Source organism: Anomaloglossus baeobatrachus, chromosome 12 (genome assembly GCF_048569485.1).
Source record: "Anomaloglossus baeobatrachus isolate aAnoBae1 chromosome 12, aAnoBae1.hap1, whole genome shotgun sequence".
Lineage (NCBI taxonomy): Eukaryota > Metazoa > Chordata > Amphibia > Anura > Aromobatidae > Anomaloglossus > Anomaloglossus baeobatrachus.
The window spans coordinates 11,826,601-11,846,056 of NC_134364.1; the positions used below are offsets into that span (position 1 = coordinate 11,826,601).

The 19,456-nt window shown below is 50.7% G+C and overlaps 1 protein-coding gene across 1 annotated transcript in view; it reads right to left on the minus strand.

The window, feature by feature from the left end:
• TRIP11 (thyroid hormone receptor interactor 11) overlaps window positions 1-19,456 on the minus strand; it is a 100,692-nt gene that overhangs the window by 59,340 nt on the left and 21,896 nt on the right. The window contains exons 2-12 of the mRNA XM_075329926.1: window positions 15,999-16,063; window positions 15,808-15,918; window positions 15,417-15,683; window positions 13,550-13,618; window positions 12,253-12,418; window positions 11,567-11,902; window positions 11,307-11,347; window positions 11,136-11,231; window positions 8,553-8,732; window positions 5,232-8,201; window positions 4,744-4,884 (exon numbers count right to left, since the gene is read on the minus strand). Of these exons, the coding sequence (XP_075186041.1) occupies window positions 4,744-4,884; window positions 5,232-8,201; window positions 8,553-8,732; window positions 11,136-11,231; window positions 11,307-11,347; window positions 11,567-11,902; window positions 12,253-12,418; window positions 13,550-13,618; window positions 15,417-15,683; window positions 15,808-15,918; window positions 15,999-16,063 (4,442 nt within the window). The remainder of the gene's footprint in view (window positions 1-4,743; window positions 4,885-5,231; window positions 8,202-8,552; window positions 8,733-11,135; window positions 11,232-11,306; window positions 11,348-11,566; window positions 11,903-12,252; window positions 12,419-13,549; window positions 13,619-15,416; window positions 15,684-15,807; window positions 15,919-15,998; window positions 16,064-19,456) is intronic.

Below are 19,456 nucleotides of genomic sequence, written 5' to 3' on the forward strand. Positions count from 1 at the left end.
CCAACGACGTACGGCTCGTAGATTCCAGAACCGCGTTGATAGCGTAGGTCGCAAACGCAGACATTTGTGAGGTTAGGGTCGACACCTTTGGCACTGCTGGCTGCATGACAGCCTCTACCTGTGCCAACCCAGCTGAAATAGCTTGGAGTGCCCACACGGCCGCGAATGCAGGGGCAAACGACGCGCCGATAGTTTCATAGATAGACTTCAACCAAAGGTCCATCTGTCTGTCGTTGGCGTCTTTAAGTGAAGCGCCATCCTCTACCGCGACTATAGATTTTGCCGCAAGCTTGGCAATAGGGGGATCCACTTTTGGACACTGGGTCCAGCGTTTGATCACGTCAGGGGAAAACGGATAACGTGTATCCCTAGCGCGTCTGGAAAAACGCTTGTATGGCTGAGCGTGGTGTTTCTGGATAGATTCTCTGAAGTCAGAGTGGTCTAAAAAGGCACTCAATTTACGCTTGGGATACAAGAAATGGAATTTCTCCTGCTGTGCAGCAGCTTCCTCTGCTGAGGGAGCTGGGGGAGAAATATCCAACGCACTATTGATGGGCGAAATAAGGTCATTGACCATAGCGTCACCATCAGGGGTATCCAAATTGAGAGTGGTCTCATGGTCCGAAACCTGACCACTTTCTTCAGTCTCATCATAGAGAGACTCATCCCTGTGAGACCCTGAACAATGTGATGATGTGGAGGGTCTGTCTAAGCGAGCTTGCTTGGGCTGGCTGGGGCCGTCATCTGAGTCAGAGCCATCAGCCTGTGATACATGAGAGCCCCTTGAAGTACAGACTCGCTCCAATTGAGGGGGACCAGGGGGCAAGGACACAGCCGTGTCCGGAGCCTGAGTAATTGGCCTGGTTTGCAAGGCCTCAAGGATTTTTGTCATAGTGACAGCCATCTGACCAGCCAAAACTGCAAAATCTGTCCCTGTTACTGGGGCAGGACTTACAGGCGTCTCTGCCTGGGTTACTACTGCCACCTCCGGCTGACGAAGCGTTACAGGCACGGAACATTGCACACAATGGTGGTCAGTGGAGCCTGCCGGTAGATCAGTCCCACAAACAGTACAGACAGTGTACACAGCCCGCGCCTTGGGACCCTTGCGTTTTGTGGAGGACATGTTGCTGTCTCCTCAGCGCAATATGGGGTCTATAGCCAAGAAGCGCCCTACAGTGCAAATATATATACAATATCTATATGGCACCAGAAGAAAGTACACAAATAGAATCACTGTGGCACAAGAGGGGCTTTCAGCCTGCTTACCGCCCGCCTCAGAGCGGGTGTGTGGCCGCCAGACGCCCTGTCTGAGTCTCCCAGAGCCTGCCTGCCTGTCCCCAGCCGGACCGCATGAATAATGGCTACCGGCGTCCTGTGAGGAAGAGGGGCGGCTCTGGGCGTTCCTAAACGAAGAGCGGGAAAGCGTGCTCTCACTGTGCCTCGTGAGGGGGCTGGAGCATGTAAATCAAGCTCCAGCCCCCGGCGCTGGCCATTGCACAGCGTCTCTCCTCCGCCCTGATTGACAGGGCGGAGGCGGGAACGAAGCGGCGCTAGGCCGCAAAAGCCGGGAAGTAAAGTTAGGAGCGCCGCCGCCGTAAAAGCGCGGTCGGCGCTCTGTCCCCGGCGCCCTGCATGTCGCAGTTGCGCCCCGCCGCAGGAGCGGTCGGCGCTAGTTCCCAAACACATAACCCGTCACCCAGCCATAACTAAGGTGACACAACCCCATTGCTTATGTCCCCGGCGCACTATAACGCCCAGCAAGTCTGGAGCGTTCTGTGCCTGCCGGGGACACCGAGTACCTGACAGATGCAGGGCCATGTCCCTGACTGTACCAATGCTCGACATCCATCAGGTTCGTTCTGGGTCTGTGGATGGAGCCCGGCCTCAGGGCTTTGTGGCCGGAGGGATCCCACTTCCACAGAGCCCTCCAGGGGGATGTGGAAGGAAAAACAGCATGTGGGGCTCCAGCCTCTGTACCAGCAATAGGTACCTCAACCTTTCAAGCACCATCTGGTGAGAAGGGAGCATGCTGGGGGCGCTATATGTGCCCACTTTTCTTCCATCCGAGTAGTTAGCAGCTACTGCTGACTACACACCGTGGAGCTATGCGTGGATGTATGACCTCCTTCACACACAAAGCTAAAACTGGAGAACCCGTGATTCCACGGGGGGTGTATAGCCAGAAGGGGAGGGGCCTTACACTTTTTAGTGTAATACTTTGTGTGGCCTCCGGAGGCAGTAGCTATACACCCAATTGTCTGGGTCTCCCAATAGAGCGCTGAAGAAAACGCCTTTCAGGATAAGCGTGGGGTTTCTGGATTGCGTCTCTAAAGTCAGCGTGGTCCAGAAAAGTGCTTAAAGTACGCTTAGGGTATCTGAAATGGATTCTCTCGTGCTGCGAAGCTGACTCCTCCACAAGAGGAGCTGGTGGGGAAATATTTAACATCTTATTGATGTTAAATATAAGATCATTAACTATGGCGTCACCATCTGGTGTATCTAGATTGAGAGCGGTCCCAGGATCAGAATCCTGATCAGTTACGTCCGCCTCATCACCCATAGATTCATCTCGCTGGGATCCTGACCATTGAGATGAATGTGAAGGCCCGTCATAGCGAGCCCGCTTAGGCTGCCCGGGGCCATCGTCCGAGTCAGAGTCTTCACCCTGAGGTGTATATGCCCGTCCCGGAGCTTGGAGCTGAGGGGGACCAGGGGGCAATGATTGCACAGTGTCCGTGGCCTGAAGTACAGGCCTAGCTCGCAATGTGTCAAGAATTTGTGACATAGTGAGAGACATTCTGTCAGCAAAAGCTGCAAACTCAGTTCCTGTCACCTGGACAGCATTCACAGGTGGTACACCCTGGGTCACGTCCAGCAGAGGTCCCGACTGTGCAAGCGCCGCAGGGGCCGAGCACTGCACACAATGGGGGTCCGTGGAGCCTGCCGGTAGAAAAGTCCCACAAGCGGTGCAGGAGGCATATAATGTCTGTGCCTTGGCACCCTTGCGTTTTACGGACGACATGTTGCTGGCTCTCTGCAATGTGAGAGAGTCTATAGCCAAAGGGCGACCAGCGCTATGCAATACAAAGTATTTGTAGAAACAAAATACTAAGAATAATACTGGCACAAGAGGGGGTGAGCCCTGAGGGCTGCTTACCGCCCGCTGAATAGCGGGTAAGAGGCTGCAGATTCCTTGTCTGGGTCTCCCCGGCTCCCCTCTGCAGCTCAGCGTGTCAGCAGGAATGGCTGCCGGCGTCTGTGGAGAGGGGCGGTCCGTGGGAGTTCCCAAACAAAAGTGCGGGAAACAGTGTCCCCTCTGTGCCGATTGTGAGGGCTGGAGTATGTAAAAACGACTCCAGCCCTCAGCGCTGATGCACTGGCCAGCGTCCCGCCCCTCTCCTGACTGGCAGGTCTGGGGGCGGGAACGAACGGAAGCAGGCCGCAAAAGCCGGGGACTCGAGTTATCAGCGCGGCCGCCGTAAAAGCGCGGGCCGCGCTGAAGTCCCCGGCGCACCACAAGTGTCAGCCGCGCCGCAGTCCCAGCGGCCGGCATGACCGTTCCTAGACGTGGCCAGCGTCCCGCCCCTCTCCTGACTGGCAGGTCCGGGGGCGGGAACGAACGGAAGCAGGCCGCAAAAGCCGGGGACTCGAGTTATCAGCGCGGCCGCCGTAAAAGCGCGGGCCGCGCTGAAGTCCCCGGCGCACCACAAGTGCCAGCCGCGCCGCAGTCCCAGCGGCCGGCGCGACCTATTCCTAGAAGTGTGCCTGCTTCAGCGAAGCTGAATGAGGCCTGGCACAAGCGCCGTAGCGCTGATGTCCCCCGGCGCACTACAACACCCAGCAAGCTGCGGTGTGAGCGCCAAATGCACGGGGACACAGAGTACCTTGAGGAAGCAGGGCCATGTCCCTGATGTACTCCGCTCCATCCAGCATCTTCTCCAGGGGCTGTAGATGGAGCACGGTCTCAGTGCCTGGAGACCGGTAAATCCCACTTCACCCAGAGCCCTGTAAAAAGGGATGGGGAAGGAATCAGCATGTGGGCTCCTGCCGCCGTACCCGCAATGGGTACCTCAACCTTACAAACACCTCCGACATACAGTGGGGTGAGAAGGGAGCATGCTGGGGACACTATATGTGTCCTCTTTTCTTCCATCCGACATAGTCAGCAGCTGCTGCTGACTAAAAACAATGGAGCTATGCGTGCGTGTCTGACCTCCTTGCGCACAAAGCTAAAACTGAGGAATCTGTACTCCTACGGGAGGGTGTATAGCCAGAAGGGGAGGGGCCTTACACTTTTAAGTGTAGTTCTTTGTGCGGCCTCCAGAGGGCAGTAGCTATACACCCACTGTCTGGGTCTCCCAATTAGGAGCGAAAAAGAAAAACAGTGTTAGAATCGCCAGGATCTGTTAAAGCGTTCCAGAGTTATAACCTGTCAAAGTCAAACTGGTCAGAATTGCAAAAAATGGCCTGGTCTTTAAGGTGAAAACAGGCTGGGGGCTGAAGGGGTTAAAGATCCCGCCGTACCCCACTATCATCCTCCTCCAGCCCTCTTTTATCCCTTTCTTCAGATCTCTGTCCCTTCTTTGACTCATCTAGACACCTGTCTCTTGTTCCAGACAAATCTGTACCCTGCTCCAGACCCGCCTGCGTCCGTGTTCCCTCCAGAATACGCCGTATATAATGTGACCACGGACACGGCCATCCTGGCAGGGTTTCCCCTAATTCTCAGGGGTCACTAACCTCATTTTGCAGGGCGATACTTTCCATCTGCTTCTGTTTCAGCGCCAGCATCACCTGGTCCCTCTCGTGCTGGAACACAATGGCCTTCTCCTGCATGGACTTCACCTCGTTCAGCAAATGGTTCAACTCTCCGGCCTTCCCCTGTGAAACAAGCAAAGCCAGTCATGAGCGCAGCTCCGAAGTGTTTACGCAATAACTAGCTGACTGTTCGCTCACGTTTCTATGGATCTACTTTCATCAATGACTAATATGCCGTGTGTTTTATACTTTGATCTCAGGGTCCAGCGCTGTTTGGCTATAGACGAGCACAGCCGAAAGGTTACAGTCATGTTATTACACAAGCGCTTTTCAGGCAATTATTGCAAGTGTTAATTTCTCCAGATACATCCTCAGCTGCTTTCTTACGCCTCTTTTCTTACAGAGACCAGTGTAAACCTGAATTTAGCATTAGAGGTAAATAGTGAAGAAACAACCTTTCTGCAACCCACCTGCTCCTTTTCCTTGAGAAGGTTCTCGAGGGCCGAGGCCTTTTCCCTCATGGCGTTGGACTCGAATTCCTTTTCCCGCAGCAGCATTGAGAATTGCATGTTAGTTTCGTGCAGAGCTCGGAATTCACTTTCCTTCTCCTTCTCTTTGGCCATCACCTTGTCATTCTCTGCCTTTAACTTGCTGATGTCCATCTCCAGGATCAGCGTCCTCTCCTTCAGGTTGGTGACCGCTTGTTTCAGAAGCTCGTTCTCATTCGCTTTGTTCCTCAGGTTTTCGGTGGCTGAGTTTAACTTGTCTCCTTTGGTTTTTATTAATATGTCCTTTTCTTTCAGCGACTTGTGCAGGAGTTCGCTCCTCTCCTTCACCTGCCTCAGCTCCAGGACGGCCTCCTCCTGGCTCTTGCGGCCTTCCTCGGAGGTCAGGGCCATAGAGTTGGACAAGCGCTGGTTGTTTTCCTGCAGTGTCCTGATGGTCGAGTCCTTCTGTTGTATCTGCAATTTTAGCTGCTCGTAATCTTGGAGAACCTTTGTCACGTGATCATCTTTCATTTCTGAAGAAGCGACTGAAGAACGATCGATTTCGGGAATGGCGGCACATTGATTCGTCTGCAGTTGGCCAAGAATTCGCTCTTTCGTGTTGGTCAGTTCTCCGATACTGCTCTGTACATTACTTATCTCTACGCCGAGACCCTTCAGCTTCTTCTCATTGTTCTCGTAGCTCTGGATCAGGCTGTTGTAATCCACTTGCAGCTTGGAGTTGGAGTCGCTGTCTAGACATATCTGACCCTGTAGCTTGTGTAGCTCTTCCTGCAGGTGGGCCGACTCGTGCTGCATGTTCTGCACGGTGGTCATCACCTGTTGCTTCCATTCTTCCATCTTCTTCACCTGCTGTTTCAGCTTATCCCGTTCCTGCAGCAGCTCCTCAAACTGATTACTGTTGACGCTTCCAGTTTCGGTGCCGCTCTCAGAACTGGACGCTTGAAGGACGGTCAGCAAGGTCTGACATTTCTGGCTCAATGCGTCAATTTCAATATCTTTTTCTCGAATGATCCTAGACAGGTTTTGGATGGTCTCTCTAAACATGTCTTGTGTGCTACCTTCTTGACTGCGAGAGAATCTCTGGTTTTCTTCTTGGAGCTTCAAGAGGGCCGACTCTTTGGCCGCCACCACATCCATCATTTTGTGGTATTCTGTCCTTAGTTGACTGTTCTCCCTGGTTTTCTCACTCAGGACGGCCAGGACCTGCTCCCTCTCCATGGCGTACGCTTGTAATTGCTGCTGGAGATACACCACATCTTGCATGTAGTTGACGGTGGACACTCGGGCGTGAAGATTTTGTATCTCCAGGTCTTTCTGCTGGATAATCTGAGTGAGCTTTCCCACTTCGTCTTTGGACAGCTGGTCGATCTGCTTGGTCAAGGTGACGTTCTTTTCGTTCAGCATTTTAATTTCCATCTCCTTCTCTTTGATGCCTTTCACCAGGCGTTCGATCTCCACTTTGGACAGGTCGTGTTTCTCTGTCCCGTTATCGCTGTTATTAATGTTCTGCGTCTTGGTATCGTGGAGGATGACCGAGGAGTCCGTGTGGATAAGATGCTCGTTCTGTAGCTGGGAGCTGATGAGTTCATTCGTCTGTTGCAGACTGGAGATCTCGCTGTCTTTCTCAGACAAGAGATTCTCATAAGTGTCCACCATCTCCTTATGTTGCATCTTAATTTCATCCATTTCCTTAACCTTTTCCTGCAAAGATTTCTGGAAGAGAAGAGAGCTCTGATTCTGCTTCTCCACCGCTTTTTTCTGTAGTGTCAGCTCTTCCTCGTAATTGTTGCGCACTTTGGTCAGTTGCGTTATCTCGGCCTCTAGTTCAGTGATGATATCTAACGTCTTTGGTTCCACCGCCGGCTGCTGACGACTCTGCTGATCCTTCAATCTCTCGATCTCCTCCTTAAGGTGGCTGTTGTCTTCTTTCATGGAGGCCAACATCTTCTCCTTCTCCTCGATGCTTTGTTTCAGGACGTGGCACTCTTTCGATGCTTTCCAGTGCAGGTCAATATCTTTCTGCATCTCCACGTTCTTTCCTTTAAGCTCGTGTATAAAGTTCTCCTTCTCTTGGATTAGTTCTGTCAGCTGCTTCTGACCTTCTAACGTACTTGTCAGCATCTCCTTGGTTTCTTCACAATTCATTTCCATTTGCTCCAAGGACCTCTTGCCTTCTGCTATCTGGAAATCCTTCTCCTGATTGAGCTTAATGAGGCGCTCATGCTCACGGTGCAGGGCAGAGGTGTCCAACTTTTGAGAGCTGGATAGTTCGTTGATGGTGCATTCGTATTTTTGGGCCTGTTCGAGCAGCTGGTTCTCCAGCTGATTAAGTTCCACCTCCAGTCGCCCCTTCTCCATCCGTAAAGCCTCGATCACCGTCTGTTTCTCCAAGGAATCTTTGCCGCTCTGGGCGCTGACGTCCTGCAGCCGCTGTGTGGCCTGCTCTTGGGTCGACAGTAGCATCTCATTTTCCATCCTGAGGTCACAGATCTCTTTTTCCAGGTCGTCCTTCAGCTGCTTCACTTCTACAAGTTGGTTAGAGAGTTTTACAGTCTCGGATTCTCTCTCGCCGTCACTTTGATTTTCACATCTCGCTTCCGAGTTCTCTTTGGCCATGGCCAATTCTTGTTTGACCTGGTTCATGGTCGCTTCACAGTCCTTATTCTCCATGGCGAGGTCAAAGTTGGCGGCTTCCAGACGCTCCAGTTTCTCCATCACTTCCTTCATCTGGGCCTCCAGCTGCTGTTTGCTCGTCTGCACGCTGCTGCAGTTTTCTTTCTCGGACTCCAGTTCCTGTAACAAGCTGCTGTTTTCTGAGAGCGTTTTTAACGTTTTCTCCTTTTCTCTTTGCAGGTTCTCAGAAAATTCTGCTGTTTGGGTTTCGGCTTCATTTTTCTGTTTCGATAACTGTTCCTTCATAAGCATCAGGTGCTGAAAAACAAGAAAAATGTTAATAGACTTAGGAGCACAGAATTCATCAAGAAATAAAGAGGAACCATCCCATGTTAGCAAACCCATGACCTCCAAAATTTACTAGGTGACCAAACCTTTCGATGGCTGCTCCATCGCAGACTACCTCAAGCACTAGAGGATTCGCTTTCATTTATTCAGGACCCATTCAAATAAATAAGAGTCAGAGAAATTTCTGCAGCGTTATAATAATTTTTATTTTCAAAATTTTCAGTGCAGCTACTCCTCTTATCAAATGTGATGAAACTGGTCATTTTTTTACATGACAAATATGAATAAAATCAGCTGCAGTCTCACAGAATAGTGGGATACCTGCATCGCCTCCTGGTTCTGTGTATCCAGTTCTTCAAGTTCTGCAGTAAGGGTCTCTTTCTCAGCTAAACTCTCCTGCAGCGTGCGCTCCTTCTCTTCTAGATCTCTCCTTAGTTGCTCCAAGTCAGAATCCTTGGCAGGTGAGGACAAAATAAAATTCAGTTCTGTCCTTAGTGCATCCTAAAAAGTAGAAAACCAGCATTAAAGGGACAAGGAAATCAAAGCAAAAATCCTATTAGTTGTCAGAGAGCCCCAAGAGCAAAACTACAGCTGCCCCATAAAGTGAATGAAGGGAGAGGCAGCATTCTCAGTGATGTCACCGCTGATCTCTGGTGATGGATAGGCGGTGTTCTCAGTGATGTCACCGCTGATCTCTGGTGATGGATAGGAGGTGTTCTCAGTGATGTCACTGCTGATCTCTGGTGATGGATAGGAGGTGTTCTCAGTGATGTCACTGCTGATCTCTGGTGATGGATAGGAGGTGTTCTCAGTGATGTCACTGCTGATCTCTGGTGATGGATAGGAGGTGTTCTCAGTGATGTCACTGCTGATCTCTGGTGATGGATAGGAGGTGTTCTCAGTGATGTCACCGCTGATCTCTGGTGATGGATAGGTGGTGTTCTCAGTGATGTCACCGCTGATCTCTGGTGATGGATAGGAGGTGTTCTCAGTGATGTCACCGCTGATCTCTGGTGATGGATAGGTGGTGTTCTCAGTGATGTCACCACTGATCTCTGGTGATGGATAGGAGGTGTTCTCAGTGATGTCACCGCTGATCTCTGGTGATGGATAGGAGGTGTTCTCAGTGATGTCACCGCTGGTCTCTGGTGATGGATAGGAGGTGTTCTCAGTGATGTCACCGCTGATCTCTGGTGATGGATAGGAGGTGTTCTCAGTGATGTCACCGCTGATCTCTGGTGATGGATAGGAGGTGTTCTCAGTGATGTCACCGCTGATCTCTGGTGATGGATAGGAGGTGTTCTCAGTGATGTCACCGCTGATCTCTGGTGATGGATAGGAGGTGTTCTCAGTGATGTCACTGCTGATCTCTGGTGATGGATATGCGGTGTTCTCAGTGATGTCACTGCTGGTCTCTGGTGATGGATAGGAGGTGTTCTCAGTGATGTCACCTCTCATCTCTGGTGATGGATAGGCGGTGTTCTCAGTGATGTCACTGCTGATCTCTGGTGATGGATAGGAGGTGCTCTCAGTGATGTCACTGCTGATCTCTGGTGATGGATAGGCAGTGTTCTCAGTGATGTCACTGCTGATCTCTGGTGATGGATAGGAGGTGTTCTCAGTGATGTCACTGCTGATCTCTGGTGATGGATAGGAGGTGTTCTCAGTGATGTCACTGCTGATCTCTGGTGATGGATAGGAGGCGTTCTCAGTGATGTCACTGCTGATCTCTGGTGATGGATAGGTGGTGTTCTCAGTGAGGTCACCGCTGATCTCTGGTGATGGATAGGAGGTGTTCTCAGTGATGTCACCGCTGATCTCTGGTGATGGATAGGAGGTGTTCTCAGTGATATCACTGCTGATCTCTGGTGATGGATAGGCGGTGTTCTCAGTGATGTCACCGCTGATCTCTGGTGATGGATAGGCGGTGTTCTCAGTGATGTCACCGCTGATCTCTGGTGATGGATAGGAGGTGTTATCAGTGATGTCACCGCTGATCTCTGGTGATGGATAGGAGGTGTTATCAGTGATGTCACCGCTGATCTCTGGTGATGGATAGTTGGTGTTCTCAGTGATGTCACCGCTGATCTCTGGTGATGGATAGGCGGTGTTCTCAGTGATGTCACTGCTGATCTCTGGTGATGGATAGGAGGTGTTCTCAGGGATGTCACCGCTGATCTCTGGTGATGGATAGGAGGTGTTTTCAGTGATGTCACCGCTGATCTCTGGTGATGGATAGGAGGTGTTATCAGTGATGTCACCGCTGATCTCTGGTGATGGATAGTTGGTGTTCTCAGTGATGTCACCGCTGATCTCTGGTGATGGATAGGCGGTGTTCTCAGTGATGTCACTGCTGATCTCTGGTGATGGATAGGAGGTGTTCTCAGTGATGTCACCTCTGATCTCTGGTGATGGATAGGAGGTGATCTCAGTGATGTCACCGCTGATCTCTGGTGATGGATAGTTGGTGTTCTCAGTGATGTCACCGCTGATCTCTGGTGATGGATAGGAGGTGTTTTCAGTGATGTCACCGCTGATCTCTGGTGATGGATAGGAGGTGTTATCAGTGATGTCACCGCTGATCTCTGGTGATGGATAGTTGGTGTTCTCAGTGATGTCACCGCTGATCTCTGGTGATGGATAGGCGGTGTTCTCAGTGATGTCACTGCTGATCTCTGGTGATGGATAGGAGGTGTTCTCAGTGATGTCACCTCTGATCTCTGGTGATGGATAGGAGGTGTTCTCAGTGATATCACTGCTGATCTCTGGTGATGGATAGGTGGTGTTCTCAGTGAGGTCACCGCTGATCTCTGGTGATGGGTAGGCGGTGTTCCTGATGACAATACTATCCTAGCCCCTATTACTATGTAACGTTACCGCACTGACACAGCTTTCCATAGTCACCTTTTCTTTCTCCAGGCGTTCCACCTCCTCCTCTAAGTGTCTCTCGCTCGCTTGTTCCATCACGTCTTTACTCTTCTGCCCTGAGTCGTCGTTCGCCTGCAAAATTAAGTCCGATTCTCAATACTGCAGCAGACAATATCCACCACAGGGGTGCACGGCACGTGTCGTTACCTGATCAGAAGGTGACATTTGGTTCATTTCTTTTTCAGCATCTAAAATTGAAAAAAAAAGATAAAGCTCACACTGCGGTGAAGTTCCTCTGCCATGCTATACACTGCAGCTCTGCTCGATTGTGCGGAAATCAATCTAAACAAACAGGTGCACTGTAAAGCATGGCAGAGTGACGGAGCAGCAATAGATGACGCAGAGGTACAGCCTTCATAAACCCACATTTGGGCAACCACTGTACAAGTTTTGGGCGGAGATCTTACCAAATAACGCTTCCTGTAAGCGCAGGACCTCTTGCTTCAGGTTACTGACGTCTCCTGAGCCGTCCGCTCCTCCAGATTTCTGCACCTCTGTGTAATCAGACATCAGCTTCTCATAGTTCATAGACAAGACGTCCCGCTCATTTACCGCCAGCTCCTTCTCCATCCGCAGGACGGTCCACTCCTCCTCCTTGGATGATACCAGAGAACGTAGCTCGCTCACTTTCTGCTCCAGCTCCTGAATCCTATAGGAGCATTCAGCTTTAGCAGCTTCCAGGGACAGAATAGTTTTCTGAAGTTCGAACACTTTGGAGTTGTCAGAGGTGCCTTCTGCCGCCCCTAAAACACAATCGTGATATAGAGGGGGTCAAAACCCGGCCTGTTTTTGGAGCCGAGAAGTTGACAATCTACTTCAAATGGCTGCATCCATAGAGAGAGCAGGATAGTCAAAGACCATGCATTTTGTAAAACCTTATCGGCCTTTAGCTCCAGCCTTCAGTGTAAAGAATGGAGGTTTATGTTTCCATGGTTATGTCTCAGGTATACAGATATATAATGTACACTGTTTAGTGGCACCCGTACTCCAGCAATGAATAGGTAGGATAACATTGGTACATCAATCATCAACATTATTATTTCATTTTTTATATTAGTTCTCTATTTATTCTGTATTTGTGCGAGGCACTGACCCGTGTTCAGCTGCTCCTCCAGCTCCTCGATCCGCTCCTCATATTCTCCCAGCTCCTCTCGGTGCCGCCTTGTGATCTCGGCCAGTTTCTGCCGATGAGCGTCTTGTAGCACAGAGAGCTCGTGCTGATGATCGTCAATCTCTTGGCTCATCTTCTGCTTAAGATCCTGCAAACAAGGGAAATAAGAACGTCAAAACATCACGGTGTGGTCCAAGATGGATTTATGGAGGTTTCTCCTCTCAGATGGCCTTTCCTAGCCGAAGCCAGCTTAGCCCCGGGGCTGTCCCCACCTGCCGAAGCCAGCTTGGTCCCGGAGTCGTTTGCATCTGCCGAAGCCAGCTTAGCCCCAGGGTCGTCCCCACCTGCCGAAGCCAGCTTGGCCCCGGAGTCGTCCCCACCTGCCGAAGCCAGCTTGGCCCCGGAGTCGTCCCCACCTGCCGAAGCCAGCTTGGCCCCGGAGTCGTCCCCACCTGCCGAAGCCAGCTTGGCCCCGGAGTCGTCCCCACCTGCCGAAGCCAGCTTGGCCCCGGAGTCGTCCCCACCTGCCGAAGCCAGCTTGGCCCCGGAGTCGTCCCCACCTGCCGAAGCCAGCTTGGCCCCGGAGTCGTCCCCACCTGCCGAAGCCAGCTTGGCCCCGGAGTCGTCCCCACCTGCCGAAGCCAGCGTGGCCCCGGAGTCGTCCCCACCTGCCGAAGCCAGCTTGGCCCCGGAGTCGTCCCCACCTGCCGAAGCCAGCTTGGCCCCGGAGTCGTCCCCACCTGCCGAAGCCAGCTTGGCCCCGGAGTCGTCCCCACCTGCCGAAGCCAGCTTGGCCCCGGAGTTGTCCCCACCTGCCGAAGCCAGCTTAGCCCCGGGGCTGTCCCCAGCCAAAGCCAGCGTGGCCCCGGGGTCGTCCCCACCTGCCGAAGCCAGCTTGGCCCCGAGGTCGTCCCCATCTGCCGAAGCCAGCTTGGCCCCGGAGTCGTCCCCACCTGCCGAAGCCAGCTTGGCCCCGGGGTCATTGCCACCTGCCGAAGCCAGCTTCGCCCCGGGGTTGTCCCCACCTGCCGAAGCCAGCTTCGCCCTGGGGTTGTCCCCACCTGCCGAAGCCAGCTTGGCCCCGGGGTCGTCCCCACCTGCCGAAGCCAGCTTCATACATTTCTATGAGGCTGTTGCACTCGGGTGGCTAGAGCAGCAGTCACTCCGTGCACCGTGGTCAGAGATGGGCTCGATCTGCACAGATGTCTGAATGAGCCTTCATACTTTCACTTGAGTACCTGAGAGACAAAAGCTGAAATCAACTCTCCAGCAATGTTACCTTCACCGTATGTTGCAGCGTGCAGATCTCGCTGGTGTCAGCACTTGGGGACCCTTGAAGTTTTGAAGACTGAAAAAAAGATAAATCAAATCACCATCAAGAACCGATAAGAGACGACCTCATGAGTGTATATGATAATTACAGTCATTGTGCGAATACTGAGCGAGTCCCGGAAAGTAAGAAGCAGTTAAAATCACTGAGCTCAATCCATGTTAAGAATGTGCTCAATGACAAGCAAATTACTCAGCACCCTGCAAATGGATCCCCAGGGATCTGCTGTAATCCACCTGACAGCAGATCTGAAAGTCCTCCAATAGTAATGTGATACCTCCGATTAAAGGGGCATCAGCAGTTGTATTGCCATGAATCCACCGCTCACTGTGTCCTAGGGATGTAGTGAGTGACAGCTCAGTCGTCCAGTAGATGACAGGGGTACTGGGCTGTCAGTATTGTGACTGGAATCATCAGCTGCCCAGTCTGGGGCATGCTGATCATCTGCATTCATCTTTAGCATCACCCAGCAGCCCCATCACAGGCCGGCCTGCAGCGCTTCCTCCGGCCTGCAGCGCTTCCTCCTGCCTGCAGCGCTTCCTCCTGCCTGCAGCGCTTCCTGCCGGCCTGCAGCGCTTCCTGCTGGCCTGCAGCGCTTCCTGCCGGCCTGCAGCGCTTCCTGCCGGCCTGCAGCGCTTCCTGCCGGCCTGCAGCGCTTCCTGCCGACCTGCAGCGCTTCCTGCCGACCTGCAGCGCTTCCTGCCGACCTGCAGCGCTTCCTGCCGACCTGCAGCGCTTCCTGCCGACCTGCAGCGCTTCCTGCCGACCTGCAGCGCTTCCTGCCGACCTGCAGCGCTTCCTGCCGACCTGCAGCGCTTCCTGCCGAGCTGCAGCGCTTCCTGCCGAGCTGCAGCGCTTCCTCCGGCCTGCAGCGCTTCCTCCGGCCTGCAGCGCTTCCTCCGGCCTGCAGCGCTTCCTCCGGCCTGCAGCGCTTCCTCCGGCCTGCAGCGCTTCCTCCGGCCTGCAGCGCTTCCTCCGGCCTGCAGCGCTTCCTCCGGCCTGCAGCGCTTCCTCCGGCCTGCAGCGCTTCCGCCGGCCGTCACCTTTCACAGTGATTCCCTGTCTATTTAGCTGGCTGACAATGGTCAGACCCTTGGTAGTCGTAGCTTTTCTCGGTGGAGTATGTGCATTGTGATTTTACGTTCCGCTGTTCTGATCTTTTGCTGACTGATCTCGGACCTTGCCTTTGACTATTCGTTTGCCTAGCTGCTTTGTCTCGATCCACGCTGCTTTAAATTGCTGACTTTGGCCTCTGACCTGTTTACTCTTTTGCCTTGCGCCTCTGCCTTTGACGTACACTCTTGATACTTCATCCTGGACTTTTGACTCCCCTGTCCCACAGCTTGGCCGTGAGGAGTGATGATAGCCAGCGTTACATATACATTGTATAGCTCCTAACACCGTGGGGCCTGCTAACAGATGAACTGTGGGGATGCTGGGGGTCTAAGCAACACCAGCTTTCAAAAACCCACCCTAACCCTTAGGACATCAGTATCCTTATTCTATATAAACCCTGTGGTGTGTACAGGACAGCTCAGAGTATGCACACTACCCCTCAGTCGCTCTGTACAGAGGCATGGAAATTCCCGACGGCAACAATTGATTGACAGGGCAATGTAAAACCAAGAAACGCCCATCAGTGGAAAATAACCCTTTATAAGTGTTTTCCACAGCAGAGCAAACATTGGGCAATCAGTGCAGTTTTACTAATAACAGTGTGGGATATACAAATGACATCCTTCACATCAGCCAGCTGAGCTGAATCCTAACAGTGAGCAAGGTAGAGCTGGACAATCCCTGTAACTCCGGTGCTCACCTGTGCCATGTGCTTCCAGTGAGACACCTCCGCCTTCAGCCGGGACACCTCACTGGATAACGTGTTGATTTCTTGCTGAGACCAGATAACGTCCCCAAAGTCCATATCGTCTCCTTGGAAGCTGGAGAGAGGGGGCTGGATGCTGGACATGAAGGCAGAAGAGTCGGCGGCTTGAAGAGACACGCTGGAAACTTGAGTGGACACTTGATATTTCTGCATCTCATCCTGGACAGAGTTCAGCTTGGCTTTGAGATGGCTGATCTCCACCTAAGTGCAAAAAACAACCCATCACTGGCCCATCGGAGACAGCAGCGCCTCGCAAGTCACCATGGGCGGTATATGTGAGGGGTAGATAACAATGCCCACTATAAGAGGAGACCAAGCCCCGCACCTCCTTCTGCTGCAGCCGGTTCCTGTAGTCCACAGATTGCTGCTTTACTTGTAGTTCAGCCGTCTCCAGCCTATCCTCCAGCTCTGAACACAATTTCTTCAGCCTCTCATTCTGAAAACCGAATAAAAGTAGATGTGATAGATGGATTTATCAAAACTAGACACGAGAGATGAAATGGCAACAACTCTTACCTCTGACCTCTGCAGAGCCTGTATACTCTCTATGTCCCGGGACATGTGCAGCTCGGCACCTTCCTCTACAAAGTACAAGATAATATTATATTTAGTACTCCAGAGCTGCACTCACTATTCTTCTGGAGCAGTCACTGTGTACATACATTACTGATCCTGAGTTACATCCAGTATTATACTCCAGAGCTGCACTCACTATTCTGCTGGGGCAGTCACTGTGTACATACATTACTGATCCTGAGTTACATCCAGTATTATATTCCAGAGCTGCACTCACTATTCTGCAAGTGCAGTCACTGTGTACATACATTACATTACTGATCCTGAGTTACATCCAGTATTATATTCCAGAGCTGCACTCACTATTCTGCAAGTGCAGTCACTGTGTACATACATTACTGATCCTGAGTTACATCCAGTATTATATTCCAGAGCTGCACTCACTATTCTGCTGGTACAGTCACTGTGTACATACATTACTAATCCTGTGTTATATCCCGTATACTCCAGAGCTGAACTCACTATTCTGCAGGTGCACTCACTGAACACATACATTACGGATACTGGATTATATCCTGTATACTCCAGAGCTGCACTCACTATTCTGCAGGTGCACTCACCAAATACATACATTACTGATACTGGATTATATCCTGTATACTCCAGAGCTGCACTCACTATTCTGCAGGTGCACTCACCAAATACATACATTACTGATACTGGATTATATCCTGTATACTCCAGAGCTGCACTCACTATTCTGCAGGTGCACTCACCAAATACATACATTACTGATACTGGATTATATCCTGTATACTCCAGAGCTGCACTCACTATTCTGCAGGTGCACTCACCAAATACATACATTACTGATACTGGATTATATCCTGTATACTCCAGAGCTGCACTCACTATTCTGCAGGTGCACTCACCAAATACATACATTACTGATACTGGATTATATCCTGTATACTCCAGAGCTGCACTCACTATTCTGCAGGTACACTCACCAAATACATACATTACTGATACTGGATTATATCCTGTATACTCCAGAGCTGCACTCAGCACCACTATAAAAGAACTAAAATCAAGCAGTGAATGATACATGAGCTTCTCAGTAGACACAGCTGCAAGAAGAAGAATGTTAATAAAGAGAAGATTTCATTTCCTACCTGCGTCTCAGGGACAGAAGCCAAGAGGCCAGTACAATGAGCACATTGTACCGCAGAGGCTGCTCTAATAACAGCACAAAATGAGAATCCACATCACGGTGCACGGAATACAGCCGCAAATCTGCACAGATCAGTCTTATAAGGCCGGTTGAATTGTATTTAGCTGATCCTCACATGGTACAAACCCCAGCAGCTTCTTAAGACGTTGTACTTCTCGTTTTCAGAGTCTCTGCGTCCGGCCCAATCAGCAGTGGAAGCATTAAACAACGGACTTTTTTTTAATTTTACATCCATAAGCTAAAAAAACAGAACTGACCAAATACATTTGAGAAACTGATAAAACTGTGGACAGTTCAGGCAATTCTCTGGGAGAAAATATATCCAAACAAATCTTCCCCATCCTGATATTTTGCCAGCCTAAGGGTACTTTCACACATCCGGATTTTTGCTCTGCGGCACAATACGGCGTTCTGCAGAAAAACCGCAACCGGCTTTTGTAACGCCGATTGCGGTTTTTTTTGCATTGACTTACATTAGTGCCGCATTGTGCCGTAGGGGCTTGCGTTCGGTCCGGTTTTTGCCGCATGCGGCAGATTTAGCCGATGCGGCGGCCGGATCGAACGTACCCTGCAACGTTTTTTGCTCCGGCAAAAAACACCGCATCGCGCCGCATCCGGCCGCTGCGGCGCATTTTTCAATGCATCCCTATGGAGGCCGGATGCGGCGCGATGCGGAAAAAAAAACACATCCGGCCGCCGCATGCGGTATTTTCCACTGCGCATGCTCAGTAGCATGCCGCAACCGGAAAAAAACGGACCTGCCGCATGTAAAAACGTATGCAAAGGATGCGGTGTTTTCACCGCATCCGTTGCATAGTTTTCACAGCCGGATTGAGCCGCAGGGCTCAAACCGGATGTGTGAAAGTAGCCTAAGATCACCTGTCCAGTAATCATCCATTACAACGGATCCAGCAGAAATCTGTGGGAAAAAAAGGTCTGCAAACACAACTATCAGTTTTGAAAGAAAATGCTTTTTGCAGGATACAATTTTTTTTTAATATGAGAGTCTATGGAGAACAGATCCCATAAAGATCAGCAGCATGGAGAAGCCATTTGTTTTTCTTTCATTTGTAAAGGATGTTTTTCACTTACTGGATCAGTTTCAAATGGAAAATCAGTAGCGATCCGTTACAGGATGCTTACTGGACATGTGAACACAGACTAAAGGGTGCTTTACACACCGTGACATCGCTAACGATATATCGTCGGGGTCACGTCGTTAGTGACGCCCATCCAGCGCCATTATCGACATCGCAGCGTGTGACGCCAAGCAGCGACAATGATCGCAAAAACGTCAAAAATCGTTGATCGTTGCAGGGCTGTGGAGTCGGAGTCGGATATTCTAAAACATATAATAAATTGAGTCCAGCGTGCAATGCAGAATGTGCTGAATATGTTTTCATAGGAATTTGGGAAAGTTATGAAATGTCCTATAAATGTCTGTTCTATTCCTGATCTAAGGCTGCATTCACACATTGCGTTTTAGCTGCGTTTTTTGAGGATATGTTTTTCAGCTGCAAAAGCAGATCAGCTTTTTACAAAAACGCATCATCTGTAAGGTTTCTGAGCTCATAAATAATGCTTTCAATAGCAAAAGCAGATTAGAAAAACGCCACAAACTGACTGCTCATTCTGTGTGAGGATCCTCACAACACGCGGTGCCTGAATGTCCTATGTTTTCACCCATTGCCTTTGCTGGATGCCGGAGTCACTGCATGTCACTGAATTATTTCCAGAGTCACTGCATTTCACTGAATTATTTTGCCATCAATGTTCGATATGTTTGTGACAAGAAAGAAATTGTTAGTAAGACACTGGCAGTAAAAGATACTAAAGCTCATCACAGCAGCCAGCTTCTCCAGGCCTTAGTGGAAAAAGTTCTGCAAGATTAGGAACACAAAAAAGAGCAGGTTCTTGCCATTGTAACGGACAATGCTTCAAACATGATAAGTACAATTACATTGATGAATGAGAGGAATGAACAACAGCTAGAAGAAAATTTAGGATTCAGTATGTGTGAGATGGAGCCACAGCGCTGCTCATGTAACTGAGGAACACACAGATATTACAACAGAAGCACAGCAAAATGATACTTTAGGATTAGATGATCTTGTTGAAGCTGCTTCAAAACCCTTTCCTATTCATCACATGCGCTGTGTTGTGCACACGCTGCAGCTGGCAATAAGAGAGAGTCTGCAAGAAGGACCCCGGTTTCACACATCCG